At 40.3% G+C, this 23,782-nt stretch overlaps 1 protein-coding gene across 1 annotated transcript in view; it reads right to left on the bottom strand.

Annotated features, from left to right (window-relative positions):
* Positions 1–23,782, bottom strand: part of KIF6 (kinesin family member 6) — a gene marked incomplete at its 3' end in the record, with an annotated part of 382,214 nt that overhangs the window by 294,502 nt on the left and 63,930 nt on the right. The window contains exon 4 of the mRNA XM_079781145.1: positions 2,960–3,107. Within this exon, the coding sequence (XP_079637271.1) occupies positions 2,960–3,107 (148 nt within the window). The remainder of the gene's footprint in view (positions 1–2,959; positions 3,108–23,782) is intronic.

Genomic DNA, 23,782 nt, shown 5'->3' with positions numbered 1-23,782 from the left:
TTATTTTGATTATTTCCAAAACTTCAAATGGAGAATTCAGTATGTTAATATAAAAAGAAAGGGGAAGAGGCAGAAAGAACAGCTAACTTGTATGTCCATTTACACTGGAGAAACTCTCTCTTTTCAGAAATTAGAAGGGATGAGAAGAAGTCAGGAAGACGGCAGGCCCACGGCCTGGGGTGACAGGGATAACGTGGTTGGCCTCCAGCTTCTGCTGTTTCTGGGCTTTCATTGGAGTAGAATTCACCGAGCGATGTGGGAGCTGCCTTTCCTTAGGCCCTGCGCTCAGTGCTCCGGATTGTAATGTAACACACATGTTGCCTGCAGACAGCCTTCTCTTTGGCCCCAAACAAGTCTGAGCCTCACAGTACGCTAAAAGAATGAGCAGTGATTTCTAAAATAATGGACTCAATTTTCTTCTTTTAAAATCCTTGAGAATGTGCTTTCACAGGCACTTTAGGGCCCAGTATGTACTCGCTCTTAGTTTATCTCGGAATAAATACTCCGCATACGTCAAATGTTTTATTCAAGGATCCTAGAGAGCTCACGGGGTCTCTAAGGCTATGACTGGGGACAGCCGAGCACCTGGCTGCATGTCCCGGCTGCACTTTCTGGACTCTTTGCGATGCCCTCCAGCTGCCTCTGCCTTGCTTTGCCGCAGCTCAGTTAGATTACAACGAACGTGCTGCTCCCCCATCGTGGAAATTGTCCGTTTACAGAGAGTGGTCCTGGCTGTAAATTGGTCCGATGGCCGCTCTCCAAACTCAGGATCACTCAGGATGAAATGGGATTTAGAGTCATGCCAATGATAAACACGTAAAACAATGAACCTGACACATGGCAGGTACTGGGGAGACAGGTAGACTTTTAGAACTGTGTGTGTATATATATATATATATTTGTATTTTGATAGCCATAGACAAAATTTACAAAGAGACATATATTTTCTATTAGGAAAGGATTTGTTTATTCTGTTTAACTTCATCAGGGGAAATGGCTTTATTTGTTCTGCGTTCCAAAGGATTATTTGAAATTGGTCAGGGATATTTTGTCTATATGCATATATAGCACAAGAAGTCCTCCATGTCATCATTAGGTTCTGTGGCTTTAAGAGAAATAACGTATAACTAAACCAATTGTACCAGAGGCCAATTGACATAAACAAGAGTTAAGTTCCTATGGCATCTATCAGCGTTATAATGTACCTGCTGAAGGAAAGGACGCTATCCGACGACCTGCTGTATGTGGATATTGACAGCTGCAATAATAACAATCACGTATTGAGCATACACTATGTGCCAAGAACTGGGCAATGTCTTTAAGCACAGTAAGCTCAGCTCTCAGAGAAGCCCCACATCCTGGACCTTTAAGAAACTGCCCAGGTCCACCTGCTGCCAGTAGAAGCAGGCTGGCCTGCACCGACTCCCATGATCTCTCCTAGACACTAGGCTTCCACATCAGGCCACAGCAATAAGCACCATGACAAATCATATTCCCAGTTTGTGAAATCTGGGAAAAAACAAAGCAGCCAATGTCAGAAATAAATGAGTAAATGAAAAGAAGGGATTTGGATCCAACATATACACTATAGTCAACTCGTTCTGTTCCTAATATTCTGGCATGCAGAGTTGGAATGTGTGAGCTAGTGAGAGATGAGCTGAACTAATGGGTAATTGCTACTTTATGGATGGAAACTAGAATTATGCAGATCTCAGCGATTTCTTCTCATTGTTGCAACTTAAAATGCAAACAGCATACAGTTGAGAAATGTTGCGATGACTGTTACACTGACCTAGTTAGGACATTGGTTATACAGAACTAGGACAACCAAGCACTTGTTGGAACTGCTAGGGACAGTGGAGATCCTCTAGTACGACTCACTCCCTGCTCGCACAGAGGAGAGCTGAAGCCCGGAGAAGTGGCTCACAGTAGAGAATGTGTTTAGATACAACCAGCATTGCAGATCCAGCCTGGGCAGCGCGCATGGAGACAAAAAGCACACACACTCCTGGCATGGACCTCCAGACCAGCTACTTACAAGGACCCAGAGAAAGACATTTAATCTGAGACTTAGTTTTCCCAAATATAAAATGGGGATAAGGATTCCTACATTGTTAGTTGTATTGTATGTTGTATTAAATACTTATAAAGCAAGTGGCAGTTGGAGCCACACAATAAATGATGCTTATAATATAGATAGGGAATTTGTCTTTATAGAAATACTAGAGGCCCGATGCACGAAGATTTGTGCAAGAATGGGCCTTCCTTACTCTGGCTGCTGGCACTGCCTTCGCTCTGGCCAGAGCCGCCTTTTTGCCTTCCCACGCTGCCCAGAGGCCCGGAGCGGCTAGGGAAGTGCAGAACACCTGCATCGTCGCCCCGCATTCCTCCCCCGCCTGCATATGCAAAATAACCTGCCATCTTTGTTGTGTTAATTTGCATACTCACTCCTGGTTGGCTGGTGGGTGTCGTGAAGGTATGGTCAATTTGCATATTACTCTTTTATTAGTGTAGATTAATTGCAATAGGACTTTTATTCCAGTAAATTCATGTGGGCTTCTATTAAAAGTGTGATAAGGGGACAATCACATTGTCCTATTCAGTGCTTTAGCAGCTAAAATAAAGGTCTGTTTTGGCAAAAGGGCATTCTTCAGTTTATTAATGAAGAATAAAAAAACATTAGTTGTAAAATGTGTTGTCTGTTCTTTTAACCTATGTGTGTGTCAGAGGAACTCCCTCTGAGCCTTTGCTGGAACAGCATCCCTTTAATGAGAGGCACCTTCTCAATTTCTGCTTTGTCAGCAAATTCCCAAACTCCCCTTCAATCTAAAGGACAGAAATATTGCACAATAATACTTTCTCATTTTGATACAATATAATAAATGTCAAAATAACTATTTTGCGCACAATAAATTTCTGCTGAATATATCAAATACAAAATGAACTTATAGTTCTATACCTTTTGCGATTCCTCAAAAATGTACGACAGCGTCCTTGGGATAATGCCTCTGTCGCTGTAGCGCTCTGCCCCACCCGTGATGGTGAAGGTCTTACCGCTGCCTGTTTGCCCATATGCAAAGATGGTGCCATTGTAACCGGTCAGGACACTACAAGAAGAAATGACACACTGTTAACATCAAAATAGGCTAATTGCATTTGTATTAAATAGCTCATATTATAAAAGCAGCCACCAGATTCACCACTATTGAAGACATCTATAGAAATGTTTGTATATATGTGCATCTAGATAGATTTAATTTTTGACCCAAGAACATTAGCATAATGATCTTATTCTCTCAGAAAAGACCCGCAACAAAAATGGGGCCAGGCATCTTAAATATTTTCTTTGTTAAAAGTTGGGTATTTAAATTTTAGGATGGTTTTATATTTACAGAAAAGTTGCAAAGATAGTACAAAGAGTTCACATATACCTCCCACCCACTTTCCCCAATGTTCCCCTCTTGTCATTTATCACAACTAATGAATCAATATTGATACATTATTACAAACTTTATTAAAATGACCTTGGTTTTTACATAATGTCTTATTCTTTTCAGCCTTACTAAGATATGATTGACATACAACATATGCAAGTTGAAAGTGTACAATGTGATGATTTGATGTGAAATGATTGCCACAATACTTTTCGTTAGCCTGACCATCACCCCACATAATTACCATTTCTTTTGGAGTGATAACATTTAAGCTATATTCCCTTAACAACTTTCACATGTATATGATAAAACATTGCTAACTATAATGACCATGCCGAACATTAGATCCCCAGAACTTACTCATCTTATAACTAGAAGTTTGTACCCTTTGACCAACATCTCCCATTTTTTCCTACCTGTAGTCCCTGGCAACCACCATTTTAGTCTCTATTTCCAGGAGTTAGGTTTTTCAGATTCCGCATGTAAGAACATATGATATTTGTCTTTCTCTGTCTGATTTAATTCACTTAGCATCACGCTCTCAAGTTCCATCCACGTTGTCACAAAGGGCAGGAATTCCTTCTTTTTCATGGCTGCATAGTATTCCCGTGTGTGTGTGTGTGTGTGTGTGTGTGTGTGTGTGTGTGTGTGTGTCTTGGGTACACATCTTCTTTATCCATTCAGTGGACACTTAGGTTTTTCCAGGCTTTGGCTATTGTGAATATTGCTGCAATTAACACGGGAGTGCCAATATTTCTTGGAGATAGTGATTTCTTTTCCATTCGATATATATTCAACAGTGAGTTTGTTGGATGATATGGTTGTTTTCTTTTTCATTTTTTAAGAAAACTCCATCCTGTTTTTCATAATGGCTGCACCAATTTATACTCCCACCAACAGTACACAAGAATTCCCTTCTCTTCACATCCTGTCAACACTTGTGTCCCTTGCCTTTTTGATAACCACCATCCTAACATCCTAAGGAGATATCTCATTGTGGTTTCGAATTGCATTTCCCTGAGGATTAAAGCTGTTGAACACCTTTTCATGTACCTTGGCCATTTGTATTTCTTCTTTGGAAAAATTTTTATTCTCTTGCCCATTTTGATTTATTTTTTGCTATTTTTAATTTTTGTTATATTAATAATATTAATGAGTTTTAAAATATATTTTAGATATTAACTACTTATCTGATAGATAGGTTGAAAATAGTTGCCTCTTCGTTTTGTTGATTGTTTCTTTTGCTATAGACGTAGTTGGATGTAGTCCTACTTGTTGATTTTTGCTTTTGGTGCTTGAGCTTTGGGTTTCAAATTTTAAAAAAAATTATTGTCAAGACTAATGTTGAATTAGTGTTTTGGGTATCTTTGGATAAATCTCCAGAAGTGTAGTCACTGGGTCGTAAGGCAGGTCCCTTTTTAACCTTTTGAGAAAACTCCACACTGTTTTCCATAGTGGCCGCACTAATCTGCATTCCCACCAACAGTGCTTTAGGGTTCCCTTTTTGCCACATCCTCACCAACACTTGTTGTTTGTTGGTTTATTGATGACAGACACTCTAACAGGTGTGAGGTGATATCTCATTGTGGTTTTAATTTGCATTTGTCTGATGATTAGTGACACTGAGCATCTTTTCATGTGTCTATTGGCCATCTGTATGTCCTCTTTGGAGAAGTGTGTATTCAGATCCTTTACCCATTTTAAAAATTGGATTGTTTGTTTTTTCAGTGTTGAGTAGTATGAGTTCTTTATAAGTTTGGGATATTAACCCCTTATCAGATGTGTCATTGGGGAATATGTTTTACCATTTAGTAGGTTCTTTTTTATTTTGTGATGGTTTCCTTTGCTGTGCAAAAACTTAAAAGTTTGATGTAATCTCATTTATTTGTTTTTCTTGCCTGAGGATGGATGGATGGATATATATATATATATATATATATATATATATATATATATATATCCCTATGGTCATTGCAGCATTATTTACAATGGCTATAGAAGCAACCCAAGTACTCATCAGTACACGAGGGGATAAAAAAGTTGTGGCACATATATACAATGGAATATTACTTGGCCACAAAGAAGAATGAAATCTTACCATTTGCAACAGCATGGGATGGACCTAGAGGGTATTATGCTCAGTGAAATAAGTCAGAAAAAAACAAATACCATAGGATTTCACTTATGTGTGAAATATAAAGAACAACATAAAGGAACAAACAAAATGGAAACAGATTCATAGAAATAGAGAACTGGTGGTTGCCAGAGGGGAGAAAATGTTGGGGCACTTGGTGAAGGAGGTGAAAGGACTAAGAAGCACAAATTGGAAGTTACAAAATAGTCTCGGGGAAGTAAATAAAGCATAGGAAATAAGGTTAATCATATTGTGATAACTATGTATAGTGTCAGTTGGGAACTGGAAACATCATGGTGAACTCTATGTAAAGCATATGATTGTCTAACCACTAAGCTGTACTCCCCAAATCAATACATAATTTAAAAAACAAACTAATGCCATGTCCCTATGTTTTCTTTTAGAAATTTTAGTTTGGGGTCTTTTGTCTTTAATGTATATTGAGTTAATTTTAGTGAGTGGTGTAAGACAGGAGTCCAATTTCATTCTTTTGCGTGTGAATATCCAGTTTTTCCCAGCACCATTTATCAAAGAGACTATCCAGCCTTTCGCCTTGCAGTATTCTTGGCTAACTTGTCAAATATTAGTTGACTGTATATGTATGGAGCGCCTGATTCTGCTCCATTAGTTTATGTGTCTGTGTTCTGTACCAGTACCGAATAATTTTGATTACTCTAAGTGTGTAATATAGTTTGAAATCAGGAAGGGTGATGCCTCTAGCTTGGTTCTTCTTTTTCAGGATTGCTTTAGTTGTTCAGGGTCTTTTGTGGTTCTGTATGAATTTTAGGATTTTTTTCTATTTCTGTGAAAACTGCCATTAAATCTATAGGTAGCTTTGGATAGTATGGACATTTTAACAATATCCTTCCAATCCACAAACATGGGATAGCTTTCCATTTATTTGTGTCTTCTTCAATTTCTTTCACCAATGTTTTGTAATTTTTAGTGTACAGATATTTCACTGCCTTGTTTAAATTTATTCCTAAGTACTTCATTGCTTTTGATGCTGTTGTAATTGGATTTTTAAAATTTTCTTCTTCAAGTACTTTATTGTTAGTGTATAGAAACACAGCTGGTTTTAGTATGCTAATTTTGAATCTTGAAACTTCCCTGAATTGATTAATTAGTTCTAAGAGTTTTTTGGTGGAGTCTTTGGCATTTTTCACATCTAAGATTGTATCATCTGCAAACAGAGACAACTTTACTTCTTAGACAACAATTGGATGTTTTTTATTTCTATTTCTTGTCTAATTGCTCTGACAAGGACTTCAAGTACCATGTTAGATAGGAATGGTGAGAGGGTACCCTGGTCTTGTTCCTGATCTCAGTGGGAAAGATTTATAACATTTCACCATCTAGTATAATGTTGGCTATAGGTCTTTCATATATGGCTTTTATTATATTGAGGTATATTCCTTTTATACCCAATTTGTTGAGCATTTTTATTATAAAAATTTTGATTTTTTAAAAATTTTCTGTACCTAGTTAAATGACCATTGTTTTTTATCTTCTGTTCTATTAATGTGGTGTATCACATTTATTGCTTTGTGTATGTTGAACCATCCTTGCATTCCAGGAATGAATCCCACTTGATCATGGTGTATGAGTCTTTTAATGTGCTATTGAATTCAGTTTGCTAGCATTTTGTTGAGAATTTTTGGATCTATATTCAGGGAAATTGGTCTGTAGTTTTCTATTTTTCTTTTTCTTTTTGTAGTGTCTGGCTTCTTAAAAGTGTAACAATGGCCTCATAAAATGAGTTTGGGAATATTCCCTCATCTTCAATTTTTTTAAAAGAGTTTGAGAGTAATTAGCATTACTTAAGAAATGTTTGGTAGAGTTTATCAGTTAAAACCATCTGGTTTTAGGTTTTTCTTTGTTGGGAGGTTTTTGATTGCTGATTTAATCTCCTTACTTGCTATTGTTCTGTTCAAATTTTTATTAATGATTTAGTCTTGGGAGGTTGCATGTTTCTAGGAATTTATCCATTTATTCTCGATTATCCAACTATTTTTGGCATATAATGTTCATGTTAGTCTCTTATAATCCTTTGTATTCCTGTTGTGTCAATCATATTGTCTCCTCTTTCAGTTCTGATTTCATTTATTTGGGTCTTCTTTCTATGTAGTTTGTCAAAAGTTTAGCAAAATTGACAAACCTTCTTTCTATTGAAGGTCTGTCAATTTTGCTAAACTTTTAAAAAAATCGAGCTCTTAGTTTCATTGATTTTTTTATAGTTTTTCTATTCACTATTTTGTTTATTTCTATTCTGTCTTTGTTATTTTCTTTCTTCTGCCAACTTTGAGCTCAGTCCTTGTTTTTCTAGTTCATGAGGTATATATTTAGGTTACTTGTAAGCTTTGTTTTTCTTAATGTAGGCACTTATAGCTATAAACTTCCATCTTAGAACTGCTTTTGTTGCCTTTCATAAGTTTTAGTATGGTGTGTTCCCATTTTTCTTTCAAAGTATTTTTTATATCCCTTTCAACTTTCTTGACCTATTGGTTGTTTAAGAGTATATTGTTTTATTTCAACACATTTGTGGATTTTCCAGTCTTCCTCCTATTATTGATTTTTAGTTCATCCCATTGTGGTCATAAACAATACTTGGCATGACTTTAATTGTATTAGATTTGCTAAGGTTTGTTTTGTGATCTAACAGATGATTTATCTTAGAGAATGTTCCAATTCTGCTGGAGAAGAATGTATATGCTGCTGATGACAGGTGGAATGTTCTGTATTTATAGGTTAAGTGCATTTTTCTAAGGTACAGTTAACACCCAATGTTTCCTTATTGATTTTCTGTGTGGATGAATTATCCAATGTTGAAAGGACAGTGCTGAATTCCACTATTATTATTATACTAGAGGCCCGGCGCATGAAATTCATGCGCGGGTACAGTCCCTAGGCCTGGCCTGTGGTCAGGGCCATCTTCCCCAGCTGCCCGCAGCCAGCCCTGCCCTCCACTGCCACCTACCCCTGCTTCCCCATTTGCCATCGGGTGATGGGTGCCTGACAGCTGGGGGAAGGGATCAAGAGGTGGTCAGTGCATCTCATAGTGACTGGTCCAGCGGTTGTTCTGGTTGTTCTGCCATTAGGATCAATTTGCATATTACCCTTTTATTATATAGGATTTTTTTTTATTCTTTCTCCCTTCAAATCTGTTAGTATCTACTTAATATATTTATGTGCTGCCTATTTTAGATGCATATATATTTATAATTGTTATATCCACATGATGAGTTGACTTTTTATTATTATACTAGAGGCCCGATGCATGAAAATTTGTGCAAGAGTAGGCCTTCCTTCCCCCAGCTGCTGGCACTGGCTTCCATCCAGCACCTGGGACCCGGGCTTCCCTCTGGCCACCACCAGCAGATGCCCAGGACCCAGGCTGCTTTGCTCCGGCCCCGGCTTCATCTGGAAGGACATCCAGAATGACGCCCAGAAGGATGTTCAGTCTAATTAGCATATTATCCTTTTACTATTATAGATAATGACTTTCTTTGTCTCCTGTTACAGTTTTTGGCTTAAAGTCTACTTTGTCTGATATAAGGATATCTACTCTTGCTTTCTTTTGGTTTCTTTTTGCATGAAATATTTTTTCCATTCCTTCACTTTCTGTCTATGTGTGTCCTTAAAGCTGCAGTGAGTTACTTATAGGTAGCATATACCTGGCTCTTGTCTTCTAATTCATTCAGTCACTCTGGATTTTGATTGGAGAATTTAACCCATTTACATTTAAAGTAACTATTGATAGGTAAGGACTTATTAATGCCATCTTATTCATTGTTTTCTTGTTGTTCAGTTTCTTTGTTCCTTAGTTCTTCTTTTGCTTTCTTTCTTTGTGAATTGATGGTTTTTCCTAAAGTATGTTTTGATCCTCTTTTCTTTTATGTTTCTTCTATTGGTTTTGTTTTGTGTTTAGCACAGGATTATGTAAAATGTCTTATAGCTATAACAGTATATATTAAGCTGATAATAAATTTGTTTGCATACAAAAACTCTACCCTTTACTATTTATCCCAATTTTTTATGTTTTGATGTCACAATTTACCTCTTTTATTATGTGTATTCATTAATAAATTATTGTAGCTATAGTTTTTAATACTTTTTTCCTTCGGCTTTTATACTAGAACTAAGTGACTAACATATCACCATATCACAGTATTAGAGTATTCTGAATTTGACTATATAATTACCTTTCCCAGCAATTTTATATTTTCATATATTTTTGTGTTACTAATTAGTGTCCTTTCACTTCAACTTGAAGAACTCTCTTCAGAAACTTAAAGGAGTTAGTATAAGCAGTGACCTATGTGGTTCAACTTTCCACATTTAAGAGGCTTAATAATTTTTCTCCATGTGAGTACTCTTGGAGCTGGAACTACTATGGTGTATTTAGATGAATGATTATAGAATCTTTCTGCTCAACATAATTTATTGCCAATGATATATCAATGTCCCATTAGCAATATCATTTGGGTGTGTGATATTTCTTAGCCATAATTACTATAGGTAAATGAAGCCTATAATGTTAAGTTCAAACCTTAACATTTTTCATAGGGAACTTGCTAAAATATTTAGGCATTCTGTGTCTTAAAAAGCAAAGAATACAGAGAACAAACGAGCATTTCATTTTGACTTCTTTAGCTAAGCCTATGAAAAGTGGGTGCTGCAGTGTGCTACATCGTCACCTGCTGGTTATTATATCTACTTTTTATAGGTAAATCTGTCCCACTGCCAGTTGTCCTAGTATACCTGCCCCTAAGATGTGCTCCTTTCCCCTACATCTGCTCTGGGATAGAAAACTAGATGGTAAAAGTTCACACGGTGCCGCGTAAAATAAAAAGAACCTATAGAACACCTATAGAACAACATGTACACTCTATGGCTATTTATTACTGTAATATAATAAATAATTAATGTAAATGGGCAAAATTTGTCTCCTGTTCCTATTCTCTAGAGCCCCTTATCCCAACTCAATCTTGTGGGCACTCTCCATTAGGCACTGGGCAATTTCATATGTTTCTAGTCTCATCTTCCTAAGGGGAGATACTAATTTAAAGTAAAGAGAAGTGGTGGATTAAGTATCTTTGTAAATCCATGGCCCTGGACAAGTAGCTCAGTTGGTTGGAGCATTATCCTGATACACCAAGGTGGCAGGTTTGATCCCCAGTCAGGGAACATACAAGAATCAACTAATGAATGAAGAAATAAGTGGAACAATAAAACTCTGTGTGTGTGTGTGTGCTTGTGTGCGTGTGCGTGTGTGTGTGTGTATGTGGGTGTCTCCCCTCCCCACCTTTTCTCCCTTCCTGCCTCCCTCCCTCCTTCCCTCTCTCTCGAAAATTAATGAAAATCCATCCCCCACAGAACAATGATAACAGAGGAAAAACTGTCAAAATCAACTTTTTAAGAACCCTGTAAGTTATCTAAAGGTTCACAGGAATCCAAACAGTACTCACTTAAGAAAAATGGCTGAATCTCATTAAGAACAGTAAGATTTATGGTGTTTTAACTTGACCATTCCCATTGCCTTCTCCCCAGCTCCGTGGTAGCCTTGAAAAAGAACATCTTTGCAACCACAGAAGCTAGCAACTATGGGGCGGGCGGGGGGGGGGGGGGGCGGGGGGCGGGGAGGGCATTACATGTTTGGAAGTTCCCCAAAAGCCCAAAGAATTGCACTTCTCTGATCTGCCTGGCAGCTCCCAGGAAAAGTCTCACTCACAGCATTTGTCACTGTTTGTCCTGAGTAAGAGTTCACTACAGTTCTACCCCCAAGGTGCCTTTTGAAAAAGATTACAAGTGTTTAATATCACAGTTGCCTTAGGCTGCAATACCAGCAAGGCAAACACATAGGTGAATAAATCTATAATAATAAAAGAATAATATGCTAATCAGACTGGATGACCTTCTGGACGAAGCCGCAGCGGTGGGGGCCGAGGCAGAGGTGGCCACGCGGCAGCGGGGGGCCAAGCCCCTTGCATGAATTTCGTGCATCAGGCCTCTAGTAGAACAATAAAAATCTGTGAAACACAATGTCTGTAAGAGGCTTTGAAAAGTTATGAACTATTCCTGGGATGCTACAAGGCCACATACATGCACAGGTGTTTTGCATGGCCAGGAAAGACCTGAGAAGGTCTTTATATGTCACCTCTGGCTGACCTTGAAACTCTGCAGAAGCAGGAAGTGAAAGCTAAAGCAGAGTTATAAACTCCAGGTGCATTTAAGGAAATCTCTGTCCAGTCATTAGCTGACCACTTAGCCACCTGAGCACAGATTTCAGAGGCTGCACACAGAATTCATCCAGAAAATTCACTTCACCAAACAGCAGCAGCAGCAACAACAAATAAAAACAATCCCTGGAAAAGGTGTGAATCTAATTTCCAAAGCTGTCATCTTATATTACTTAAAATGCTCAGTTTTCAACAATAAGTTATGAGACAGAAAGAAACAGGAAAGCATTTCCCACACCTAGGAAATAAAGCATTTAATAGAAACAGTTCTTGAGGAAACCCAGATCTTGGCTTCCTATATAAAGAGTTTAAATGAGCTATTATCTATCTGTCCAAAGGACAAAAGCAATGCATGATGAAAGAACTAAAGGATAGAATGAAAATGATGTCTCACATTAAAGAAAATATTAACAAAAATAGAATGTATTTCAAAGAACCAAACAGAAATTCTGGAGTTGAAAAGTAAAATAATCAAAATAAAAAATTCACTACAACAGCACATGTGAATTGGTAAAGAAAAAAATGTTTCAATAAGAATAAAGCAGTGAACTTCAAGATAGGTCAGTTGAGATATTCAGTGTTGTGAGGATGTGGAGAAACTGGAACCCTTACACATTGCTGGAGGTGATGTAAAATGGTGCAGCCGCTGTGACAGTTTTGTGATGTCTCAAAATGTAAACACAGAGTCACCATCTGACCCAGCAATTCCAATCCCAGGTATATGTCCATCCAGCTGAATGGAAAGCATGTGCCCACACAAAAATTTATAATGAATGTTCATAGAAGCATTATTCATAATGGCAAAAAGTGAAAACAACCCCAATGTCCATTGGCTGATGAGTGGATAAACATGTGTCATACCCATAGCGTGAGATAGTATTTTGCCATAAAAGGATAAAGTCCTGATGCATGTTACCAATATGGATAAACCTTGAAAACAATGTGTTAAGTAAGATAGTCACAGAAGGTCACATGTTGTATAATTTTGTTTGTATGAAATGCTAGGATAAGCAAATTCAGAGAGACAGACAGGAGCAGAGAAGTGCCAGTGGCTGAGAGTCAGGAGAAATGGGGAGGACTGGTTATGGATATGGAACGGGCTGATGAAAATGTTCTAAAATTAGATAATAGTGATTGAAGCTTGCACATTCATACTAAAAACGACTAAACTTATATTTTAAAGTAAAATTTTGGCATGTAAATAGTATCTCAATGAAGCTGTTATAATATTAGTAAAGAAGAATCTATTTTAAGTTAGAAATTAGATGTTTTATTTAAAATTTTTTAAATGTTTTAATTATAGTCGATATTCAATATTATATTAGTTTCAGGTGTATAGCATAGGGGTTAGACAATCATATACTTTACAAAGTTTTCCCCCTAATATTCCCAGTATCCACCTGGCATCATACATAGTTGTTACAATATTATTGACTATACTAGAGGCCCGTTGCACGAAGATTCATGCAATAGGCCGTCCTTCATCTGGCTGCCGGCACCGGTTTTCCTCTGGCACCCAGGACCCAGGCCTTCGCTCTGACTGCCACCTTCAGCCTTTGCTCCAGCTGGAGCCTGCAGGCTTTTCACTGACTCCGGCCAGAGTCTTCGCTTCGCTCTGGCTGGAGTGCCACTCCTGTAGCTCCCTCCACCCCCACCCTCCCCCTCATAGCAGGCGTCCTGGCCTGCCCAGCCGCTCCGTGCCTGGAGTGGCTTGGGGGTGGGGCCGCCACCATCTTTGTTCTGCTAATTTGCATATTCCATCCTGATTGGCTGTGGGCATCGCGGAGGTATGGTCAATTTACATATTTCTCTTTTATTAATGTAGATTCCCTATGCTGTATTTTACATCCCCGTGACTATTTTGTAAGTATCAATTGGTACTTCTAAATCCCTTCACCTCTTTCACCAAGTCCCCCTCCCTTCTGGCATCCATCAGTTTGTTCTCTGTTTCTATGCATCTCTTTCTATTTCTTTTGTTCGTTTTGTTTTTTAGATTCCACATATAACTAGATGCGTTTTAACAGCAGTAGTATTTTAAAAAGATGTAAAGATGAAATAGTAAATTTTTAAAAAAGATATGAAAACTAATGATAAACTCCAGCAATAAACAACCTGATAGACATTTTGGGTGAGAAATAGTTCTGATCTTCTATCAAAATAAAAAATGCAGGTGACTGCCTAACTCATCACAGGTAGAAACAGTTCTGATATGTAAATAAATCAGTGCTCTATAAATGCAGAGCTTGAAGATCAGGTGAATCTTCAGTGTAGAAATCCTCTCCTTCCTTTTGCAAAATGCATTTTCCCTATAAATTTAAATTATAAAGCTAAGCTATTTTGTCATTTCTTATATTTTAATATTCTTATGAATAAAGCAAAAATAAAGCTTCTACCCTCTTGGAGATTATAAACTGAAGTGTTACTCCACACATATCACATTTACATGTTCAAAAAAATACAGACGCTTCAGGTGTAGTTTTTTTATTTTTATGACTTTTTGTTTAACTAGACCCCAAGTAGGAGGAGGCGGTTTGGAAGTATCGGCATAAAGTGAGACTTCTTTTTGTTAACCTAGATAAGAAGGCTTTAAGAATCTCCTAATACAATTGTAAATCACAGCAACCAACAAAAATTACTATTGTGATAATTCAGTTCACCGAAGCAGACATATGATATCATATAGTCCCTCAAATTTGAAGACACAGGACAATTGAAAACAAACAACAAAGTAATAGAATCATGGATTGTACAATTGGTGTAGTTAGAGATCTTCTAACTACTTTCTGTCCAGCAGATATCCCTCCTACGATATTTCTAAAAAGCAGGTGCCCACACTGTGCTTACACACTTGCTTGATTCCTGGGCAGGACGGAATCAGAGAATCCCTGTGGGGCTGCCTTCATTTTTGAGGAAAGAGGGACGTGTTGAAGTGGAACCTTAAAAAACTTAGAAAAATTAAGAATCCCAGGAAAATATATAGTATTTATATTTTTAAAAACTGTGTACTGAAATAAAACAAATAGTTCACTCAGAAAACACAAACCAAACAATTAGTACTAAGAGCAGAATATATAAGTTAATAGAAATTATATTTATGTTTCACTTCACGAAACATCATTGCTTACTGTCAACAAGATGAATCTGGAACAGAATGATCAAAATTAAGGCCTGTATTTTATTTTATTACTACCATTTTTTAAAATCCTCACCTAAGGATATTTTCCCATTGATTTTAGAGTAAGTGGAGGGGAGAGAGAAAGGAGGGAAACATTGATGTGAGAGAGAAACATTGATGGGTTGCCTCCAGCATTGGGCCTGACTGGGCTGGGGATGGAACCTGAAACCGAGGTATGTGCCCTGACTGGGAATTGAACCGATGACCTTTTGGCAGTGTATGGGACAACACTCCAACCCACTGAGCCACATCGGCTAGAGCAGCCCTGTGTTTATGGTTACTCTGTGACTCCATCTTGCTTTTCACACAGTTTTAAAAGCCCAAGTATCTGAAATACACTTCTTTTTGTCTGCTTTTGATTCTAGAACAGTTCACGTCTGCCCACTGCTGCCCTCTTCCTTAGAATAAAGTCCCTCAGAAGCAGCCTCAAGCAGCTCTTTGGTGCAGCCCATTGGCTTTTATAAAGAATATGGTAAGTAGCCTCTTCACTGTTTCATTTTCAGGATATTTCTGAGTGTGTAATTCAGCAGCCTAAATTTTTCAGAGAAATTTGAACCAATAGCAAGTCATAATTAACATGACACAATTCAGTTTTGCCATATATGCAATTAATCTTCCCATCTGTTAAGCCAAATGAGCATGCAAGTTATAAAACTCGCAGCAAATTTTGGTTATGGGGCATCCCCTTTGCTGTAAAAGAAGAGGGAGGAAAAAACGTGGGGGACTTATCTTGTGGGGAACTTGAGAGGGCAGTAGACTTGGAGAGCTGTAGTTTCCTGTCCAGCAAGCTTTCTTAGTCCTTCTTCTTCTGGTAATAACCCCTGTTCCCCACTCACCCCCGCACCCCCCACATACACCATTCTTCAAGCCCATGAGGAACAGACAGGTGTATGGGGCATGTGAGTCAGGCCTGGCCAATCACAACCTTATCCCATCACGGTCCGCAATCCCTGCCCGTCTGTAACAACAATACTGTTCCAAGAGGTTGATGACATGACTACAGCAGAGCAAATAGCCTCTCCCGTATAGCTTTTCAGAAGGAAAAGGCTCTTTTTGCTGGGGTCCATGAAGCATGACTGCCACAGGCATGTCCCCTGCCCCTCTGCACAAGGAAGCAGGGCGGGGCGAGGCCAGGTGGGTGGAGAAGGAATCCGGGCCATGGTAGGTCCCTCGTTGGAGAAGCGAAGACCCTGATTTCTGCAGCTCTCCCTTCAGTTCTCTGAACTGAGCCAGCTATGAGCGCCAAGAGTCCTTTCTTTCCTTTGAGTTAGGACTGTTATCGGTAACCAAAAGAGCCTCGCTAACCTCGAGTTTCTAGAGTAATCTGGACAACAACTTGTGTACCTGGCGATGGACGGAGGCCTGGAGCTGGCAGGGGTCTTGCCTCCAGGCATGCTTAGACACATCCAAATGCGGATGCCCGCGTGTGAGACGTCTGCTCTCCAGGGGGCCACAACCTCCAACACTCCTGTTGTCTGAGAGTCTGCTTCCCAGATGCATGGGACCCGCCTGCGCTTGGAGGCAGGGCGCGCCACTGCACAGTTACGGAGTGCCCATCACATCAGTCTGTGTGGCTGCCGCCGCTCCCCTGAGCTGCTTGGCACTCAGCCATGCCCGGGGGTCACTGTGAATCAGGCCTCTGTGTACGCAGGTGTGTGACATGCAGTCCTGTTTAATTTGCACTCGGATGTCAAGTGTGACTCGACACGGTTAGCATTAGAATAAAGGAATCGAGAAAAAAGCAAGCGAGTGCAAAGGGTTAAAATCATTTGAGTTTAGTTCCCCTGGTTTGGACATCATCCCTTCTAGAAGCACGTTCTGGCAACACCATTCCAAGATCTTCCGCAGCTTCACCTGTAAGCTGTGATCTAGCGTGAATCCCGACAGGGAAATCACTAGGCTGCACAGCTAACCTTAGCTGACCTGCATGAAATCCTCAGCTAGTTTTTGGAAAGAAATATCCAAGGCAAAAATATCTAGATAAAAAACAACCTACACATCCAAAATATGCTTTTTGTCAGAAAAATAAAATTGCAAATGTGGATTAAGTGGTCACTGATACGCTTGGGATCACATTTAAAGCTTGTTGTAAGCACCTGTGAGCATACTGGTCGTTGGATCACAAACCAGAGGCCCGCAGGCCGAGTGCAGCTGCAGAGCGTGCTGTTTGGCCAGCACTGCCTTCCCTTCCTCTCCTTTCCTCAGTTCAGTCTGACAGCTCGTGGCTCCTAGAACCAGACTCAGACCCCCTCCCCAGGGCCCTCATTGGCTTACTTCAGACAGGCCGCCTGCCCTCTCTGCAGTTTTGAGTTTTGAAACCCCTGGTATAAACCAACTCAGATAAACTCTAGGAGAATAATACAACGATTTTAAAATACCACTCCCATGCATAGCCCATGGACACAGGCAATAGAGGGATGAGACCTGAGAGGGGTAGTGGCTGGGGGGAGGGAGGTAAAGGAGGGGAAAATGGAAGACATCTGTAATACTATCAACAATAAAAAATAGATAAAAAATACAAAAACCACTCAACTAAATATAAGGATGATATGGACACAGAAAAATCTTTCAGACTTTGAAATGTCATAAGCCGCACCTTGACATCGTCAACCACCCAAGAGACAGACTGCACATCTCTCCCAATCACTGCTCACATTTCTTAGGTTTTCAATATGACAGGAAACACGAGTGTTGGGCCTTCCTCTCAAACGGTCACGTGGGCACCATCAGGATTCCCACACTTGGCTGTGTCACAAAAACCATGATCAGAACTGCCTGTCTCAAAGGATGTGCAAATTCTCCTCCTTGGCCACGGGGCTCGGAGAAGGACCTTTGCGGCTGGCTCTCTCCAGCTCTGTGATTGCCAGGACTAGTTCACAGTCCTGTCCCAACTACTTTAAACCAAACTTTGCAAGAGGCAAACACTGTCCCTCAAAAGGATCCTGGAGATCTTAGCACATTAACCAGCTTCATGGCCACAAGTTCATGCCCCGGATCAGGCCCACGTGCTCTCGGAATGAGGCTGTTTATTATTTCCCAAGTTCCTGAAGAAACCATGTTGTCTGATTATTAATAATAAGCAGCTTAAATCTGGAAACATAACAGAAATGCATGAAACTCCAATAGGAGAAAATGATCCCGTCTGAACACAATCCAGCTCTGAAATCTGTTTCAGTTTGAAGTCCAGTCCAGTATACTGTATTAAAATGTGAGGGCAACATTTTATCTTATTTACATTATGAAAAGTGCATTTACTGTAGCATTTCTGACAGATATTTTTCCATGACCCTTGAGAATAAACACTTAGATTCATTAAACACATAATCGTTTTCAGATGACCATCTAAGGAGGCAACTCGAATGAAACAACAAAAGTTTTATACATTACCATGCGAAAACCCATTGTCTATAGAAATTTACTTGGGCACAGTCTTGCATAAAGGCTGAACTTAATACTTTGTGTTTCTTTTCTAGGAATACAAAAGAAAATAAAAAAATAATTTTCCCTAAAGTGTAACACTGGGTTCTCTGTCAGTAAACCGCTCAACCACATCTTTAAAGCACCCATTACAGTGTATTAGAAGGCCGGTACTGTGTGCTATGTGCATGTACAAGGGGGACTTACAGTGCAAAGTAAAACAAAATAATTAGCAAGATAAGTATCTCCAGGTATATGAGCATGTGCATGTCTATTATGCCCATATATTTTTTTGATTTATACATTAATCTATAACAAAAAAGCACATTTATAAATGTGTCTTGTGGAGAGATGGAGAATTTATAGAAAGCCCCCTACAAGGAGTTCCCACTAGAAAAAGGGCAAAGAGAGAAAGCTGTATTTCCCCGGGGAGTGGATCCTTTTCCTCGCGAGGCAGAATGGAGCTTCTGGCCCCTCCAGCCGGCTGAGTAGGTGGAAGCAGAAGTGCAGGGATCCAGGCTGAGAGGGGAGGACAGGCCCAGACGGAAGGCACTGCGGGCCTGGGGAGCTCTGAGAGCGGACAGTGGGAATAGCGGCAGGGAGAGCAGCAGGTCATGCGTGGGGTGCAGGGTGCTGAGAGAAGCAGCAAAGGAGAAAGGGATTTAAGATGTTTGCAACACATTAACAATGCACTCCTCTACCCCGTGCATTTCCCTGAAAGCCTGACTACAGCCTGGCCTTTGTGTATCTTCAACAGCCACCTGTCCACAGGCTAGACCACACGGAGCTCTAGTTCATACTTGAGTTACAAGCCTTTCTCTCTGTACTTCCAGTCTCGGCATTATTTGCAAAATAAGACCTTCTAACTTGACTTCAATTGTGTGAAATGGAGGACATTTTTCACATTCTTGGGAATTCAATCACACTTTGATTTCTTTTTTTTTTTTTTAATATGTTTTTATTGATTTTTAGAGAGAGAATGGAGAGATAGAAACATTGATGAGAGAGAAACATCAACATGGACTGGTTGCCTATGCAAACCCCCTGAGGAGATCGAGCACAACCAGTGCATGTGCCCTGACCCAGAATTGAGCCAGTGACCTCCTGGTGCGTAGGTCAATGAGCAACCATTGAACCACACTGGCCAGGCAATCGCACTTGGATTTCAATGAACAATCACCAAGGGCGGAATTGACCTTTGGAACTGAAAGGTGAATTAAAAATACATCTCATGAAGTTCCTAACCATTCCTCGCCGTGGCTTTAGTTATATCACAGATACACAGGGTTTTAATGAGACTCAAGAGCTAAGAGTCCAAAGCAGAAAGATGCGACTTAAGGGACGAGGAGAAGAGAGCAGAGAATGAGGCAGAATGTAGGGGCCAGGGCATCATTTAGCGGGCTGTGCAGCTGAGTAAGGTGGAGGTTGCCCTGCAGGCCACGGAGAACCGCTGAAAGGTTCATGCGCAGATTCTGGCCAAGTGGGGACCGGAAGTCACCAGGGGGGCACGCGAGCAGAGGAGGAAGTTGTGGCTGGGAAGACATGCCTCTGGGAGCACACTGAAGAGAGAATGGGGAGGGGGTGTTCCCCACACCTTGTGAGAAGCCTATCCCACCATTAGCTCGTGGATTGAGGAGAGGAATACCTTATTCCACAAAGTGCTGTTCACAAAATGGTCTCAACAAACTGAACACCTCTAGCCCCACAGCAGTCAGTCGCACTGGCACATCTGCGTTTTTCTAGGCGCTGCAATCTCAGGTTGCTCAAGTTGAACTCATTTTTCCTCTCAAATGTATTCCTCCTCCTTTACTGTCTAGGGGATTGCTCCTGAGATTTCTCTCTATTATCCCCACTTTAAGATGAAAAAACTGAGTTTTAGAAAAGTTAACTAGATCAAGGCCACACTTATTAATTGATAGGACTAAAATCAAGGTTTATCTGGTTTCAAATAGAATATTCTTTTGTTCTACTACCTAGTTAAGTTATAAAATGAAGCTGACCATTTTTTTAGACAACTTAATAATGTAGTGTGCGCATTAGAATCATATTAAGTTAAATATTTGTCTCTAAGCTGCTCTCCTCAGAAATGCATAGAGAATAAAGTAGTCATGTGCCACGTAAGGATGTTTCAGTCAACCCTGGACCACATATATGACGGTGTCCCATAGATTTGAATGGAGCTGAAAAATTCCTATCACCTGCTGATGTCATAGCTGTTGTGACATCATAGCTCCACACATGACTCATGTGTTGTGGTGATGTTGGTGTAACAAACCTATCGTACTGCCACTGTATAAAAGTGTAATATATACAATTATATATAGTACACTAGAGGTCCGATGCATGAAGATTCGTGCAAGAATGGGCCTTCCTTCCCTTGGTTGCAGGCACCGCCTTCGCTCTGGCCGGAGCCGCCTTTCCACCTTCCCACACTGCCCAGAGGCTCGGAGTGGCCTGCGACACAAACAACCCACCCCGCCCTGCCCCCTAGGCACCTGTGTATGCAAATTAACCCATCATCTTTGTTGGGTTAATTTGCATACTCACTCCTGATTGGCTGGTGGGTGTCACAAAGGTAGAGTCAATTAGCATGTTACTCTTTTATTAGTGTATGTAGTAGTAGTGTATAGTAGTATAGTGTATAGTAGTAGTAACTGTATATAATTTGAAGGTGGTAAAAACAACTATGTTACTTGTTTACTTATTTACTCTACTATATTTTTTGTTGTATTTTAAAATTTTATCATTATTTTATTGTATTTTTAAAATTTTTATTGTTATTTTTAGATTATACACTTTCTACTTATTGCATTTTTTTCTGTAACACTGTGTGCTGTGTCATGGCGGTAGCATCTCATGCATCTCGTGTTTACTGTGTATCTTGGTCGCATCATTTTCTCGTGTTCAATTTGCTCTTGTGTTGCTTTGTACAGTAACAAGCTGCACAGACTCGCAGCCCGGGAGCGCCAGGCCATCCACGCAGCCTAGCTGTGTGGCAGTCACGTCTGGTTCGTGTCAGTGCACAACAATGACATCACTTCATGACCCATCTCACAGAATGCATCCCTGTTGCTAAGTGGCGTGAGACTGTAACATAAAAGTCTTAGAGATTACACTTACTGATTTCATTTAAAAAATGTGAGGGCTAATCAGAGTAAAAAGATTAAGATGAATACAACAGACTAAGCCATATATAGTTAACTTGCCCATTCTAACACTTTCCATTTGTTTTCATCTTAACACCACACCTTTGTCGCTCTCACTGCGTGCAGGAGCATCTGCAGGATAAATGCAGAGCACATTTTCAGTCCTTCCATATGCGCCACTCTGACTATCATAATTATGTAGTAAAACTCTGCTAAGCACGGGTGAATAACACTACTAACTAGGATGGTTAAAGGTAGGAGAGAAAGTTAACAACAACAAAAATCTGAATCATCCATTGAGAGAGAAGCAAAAGATGTGCCCTGAACATCAGCAGGTTAGTGGCAGGGTTGAGAGCACCGAAGACAGAAGTGGCTCGTCTGTTAGGGTTTTCCTCTGAGGGCAGCTGTCGGAGGAGCCGGTGCCGGGGACCTGGAACCGCCTCTAGGAAGTCAGAGGCTGTAGAGCAGCGGAACAAAGGGCTCAGACATTTCCCTCAATTTCCTTTGGTGCCTGATAACAGAAACTCCTTTCCATTCCATATCAGGAACCCAAGGATGGCACTGGGATTGCCACTTGTAGTGAGTGACTAACCATTCTGACAGAAAGGTAAGTTCAGCTGCTGGAAGGCTCTTACATCTGAGGAGAAGGAAGGCAGGACCCCTGCTCTCCAGCTTCACAGTTAGCTGACTGTTGAGAGTAACAACAGAGGACTTTGTGAGGCTGCAAAAAAGAAATTCCAGAGGATGCCAGTGGGGGGTGGTTTCATAGACTTCTCTGGGGAGAAATCCGGGGATGTGGTCCCCTAAATGCACAGGAAACAGAAAATCTCTGGAGTACAAAATGGGATACAGTAGAATCAAAGCCAGCTATTTGAAAGCAACTGTCCACATTCTTTCAAACAACAGGAATTGGTTCATTGATATGCCCGTCACCGGGAGCTTGTCTGCAGGCAGCATCAGGACCCGTGGGAGCACACACAAGGGCAGTGACAGCCCTTCTTTACAAAGGGGACAAGACACCACAGCCACAAAGGTGATCACAGCCCACTATAATGAGATGCTAGCAATGTTAAATGTGCTTGAGGTGAACGAACAGTGGAGAGTCAGCCAGTCACGTTTACTGGCGTCCACAGTGAGGTGGTGGGGGACCAGCTGTGACTTCAAAAAGAAAACAAAGGTCATCATACAGGAATTTCTCATCTCCTCTCTCCACTCCCAGCCTCCACCCCCACATGTATAAATTCATCTCCATTCGCCTCATCACTGCCCCCTCTTCCTCTCCAAAGCTAACCTCTTCTACTTAAACTGTAGAGTATATTCTCTCCCACCTCCCTAGGGACCTTCCACCCACAGCTCCTCCCCTCAATTAACTCTATTCATCACATCCTTCCTAGAAAATAAGCAGGCTCAACTTTCTCCCATCGTTGAAAACATTTTTATTTGTTTTTGATCATACAAGTATTTCATAAATGTGTGAATACATATCTTAAATTTTTAAAAAATTACACGTAATTAATTGTAAGTAAGTGCCCCTTAAATATAATTCCCCTCTCCATCCTCAAACTTTCACACAGCTCATCACTGTTATCCTCTTTCCACGAATACTTCAAGACTTTTTTTACATATAGCATTGTTTTAGGTCTTCTATCCTTTTTAAATAACTGGCTTACTACTCTGTATTGTCGGGAGATTGGTTTTGTTCATTCAACAATATGCCTTATCACATCCAAAGGCCCGTGGCATTTCACAGTGGCTGATTCAACCAAAGCACATCAGATCAGTAATGAGAGGTGCCGGAAACCGAACATTGTCACTATTAGAGAAATGTGAAAAGGGAATCCGGAAGGCTGGTCAACCTTAATTGCTCTGAATGGTCTGAGCTATTCACTCATTGTTTAGTTGACACATTGGTAGTTAAAGCAACCTCCACCTGTTAATCATATGTAAATTTTTGCTGATTGTCTATTATTGGAATTTCCTGCCAAAAGGATATGGGTGTTTCCCATAGCCTCAATAAAAGGGATAGCAAGGCCAGAGCAGGAGTAGTCCTCCCCCTAGAGATGGACTCCCGCCTGGCCCCCCAGTTTCCCAAATTAACTCCTTTCCAGTCTCTTTTCATTTGTGTGCGGCCTTCTCCAGAACATGGAACCCAGAACAGGAACCCTGAACCACGTGGGACGTGGAAGGGGCTCCCACAAGAGGTCCTGCTTTATTCACTCTTGATGCCACTAAAATTC

The sequence above is a fragment of the Cnephaeus nilssonii genome (assembly GCF_951640355.1).
Source record: "Cnephaeus nilssonii genome assembly, chromosome: 9".
NCBI lineage: Eukaryota > Metazoa > Chordata > Mammalia > Chiroptera > Vespertilionidae > Cnephaeus > Cnephaeus nilssonii.
The sequence above is the reverse complement of the archived record's forward strand: the minus strand, read 5'-3'. Positions and strand labels throughout refer to the sequence as shown.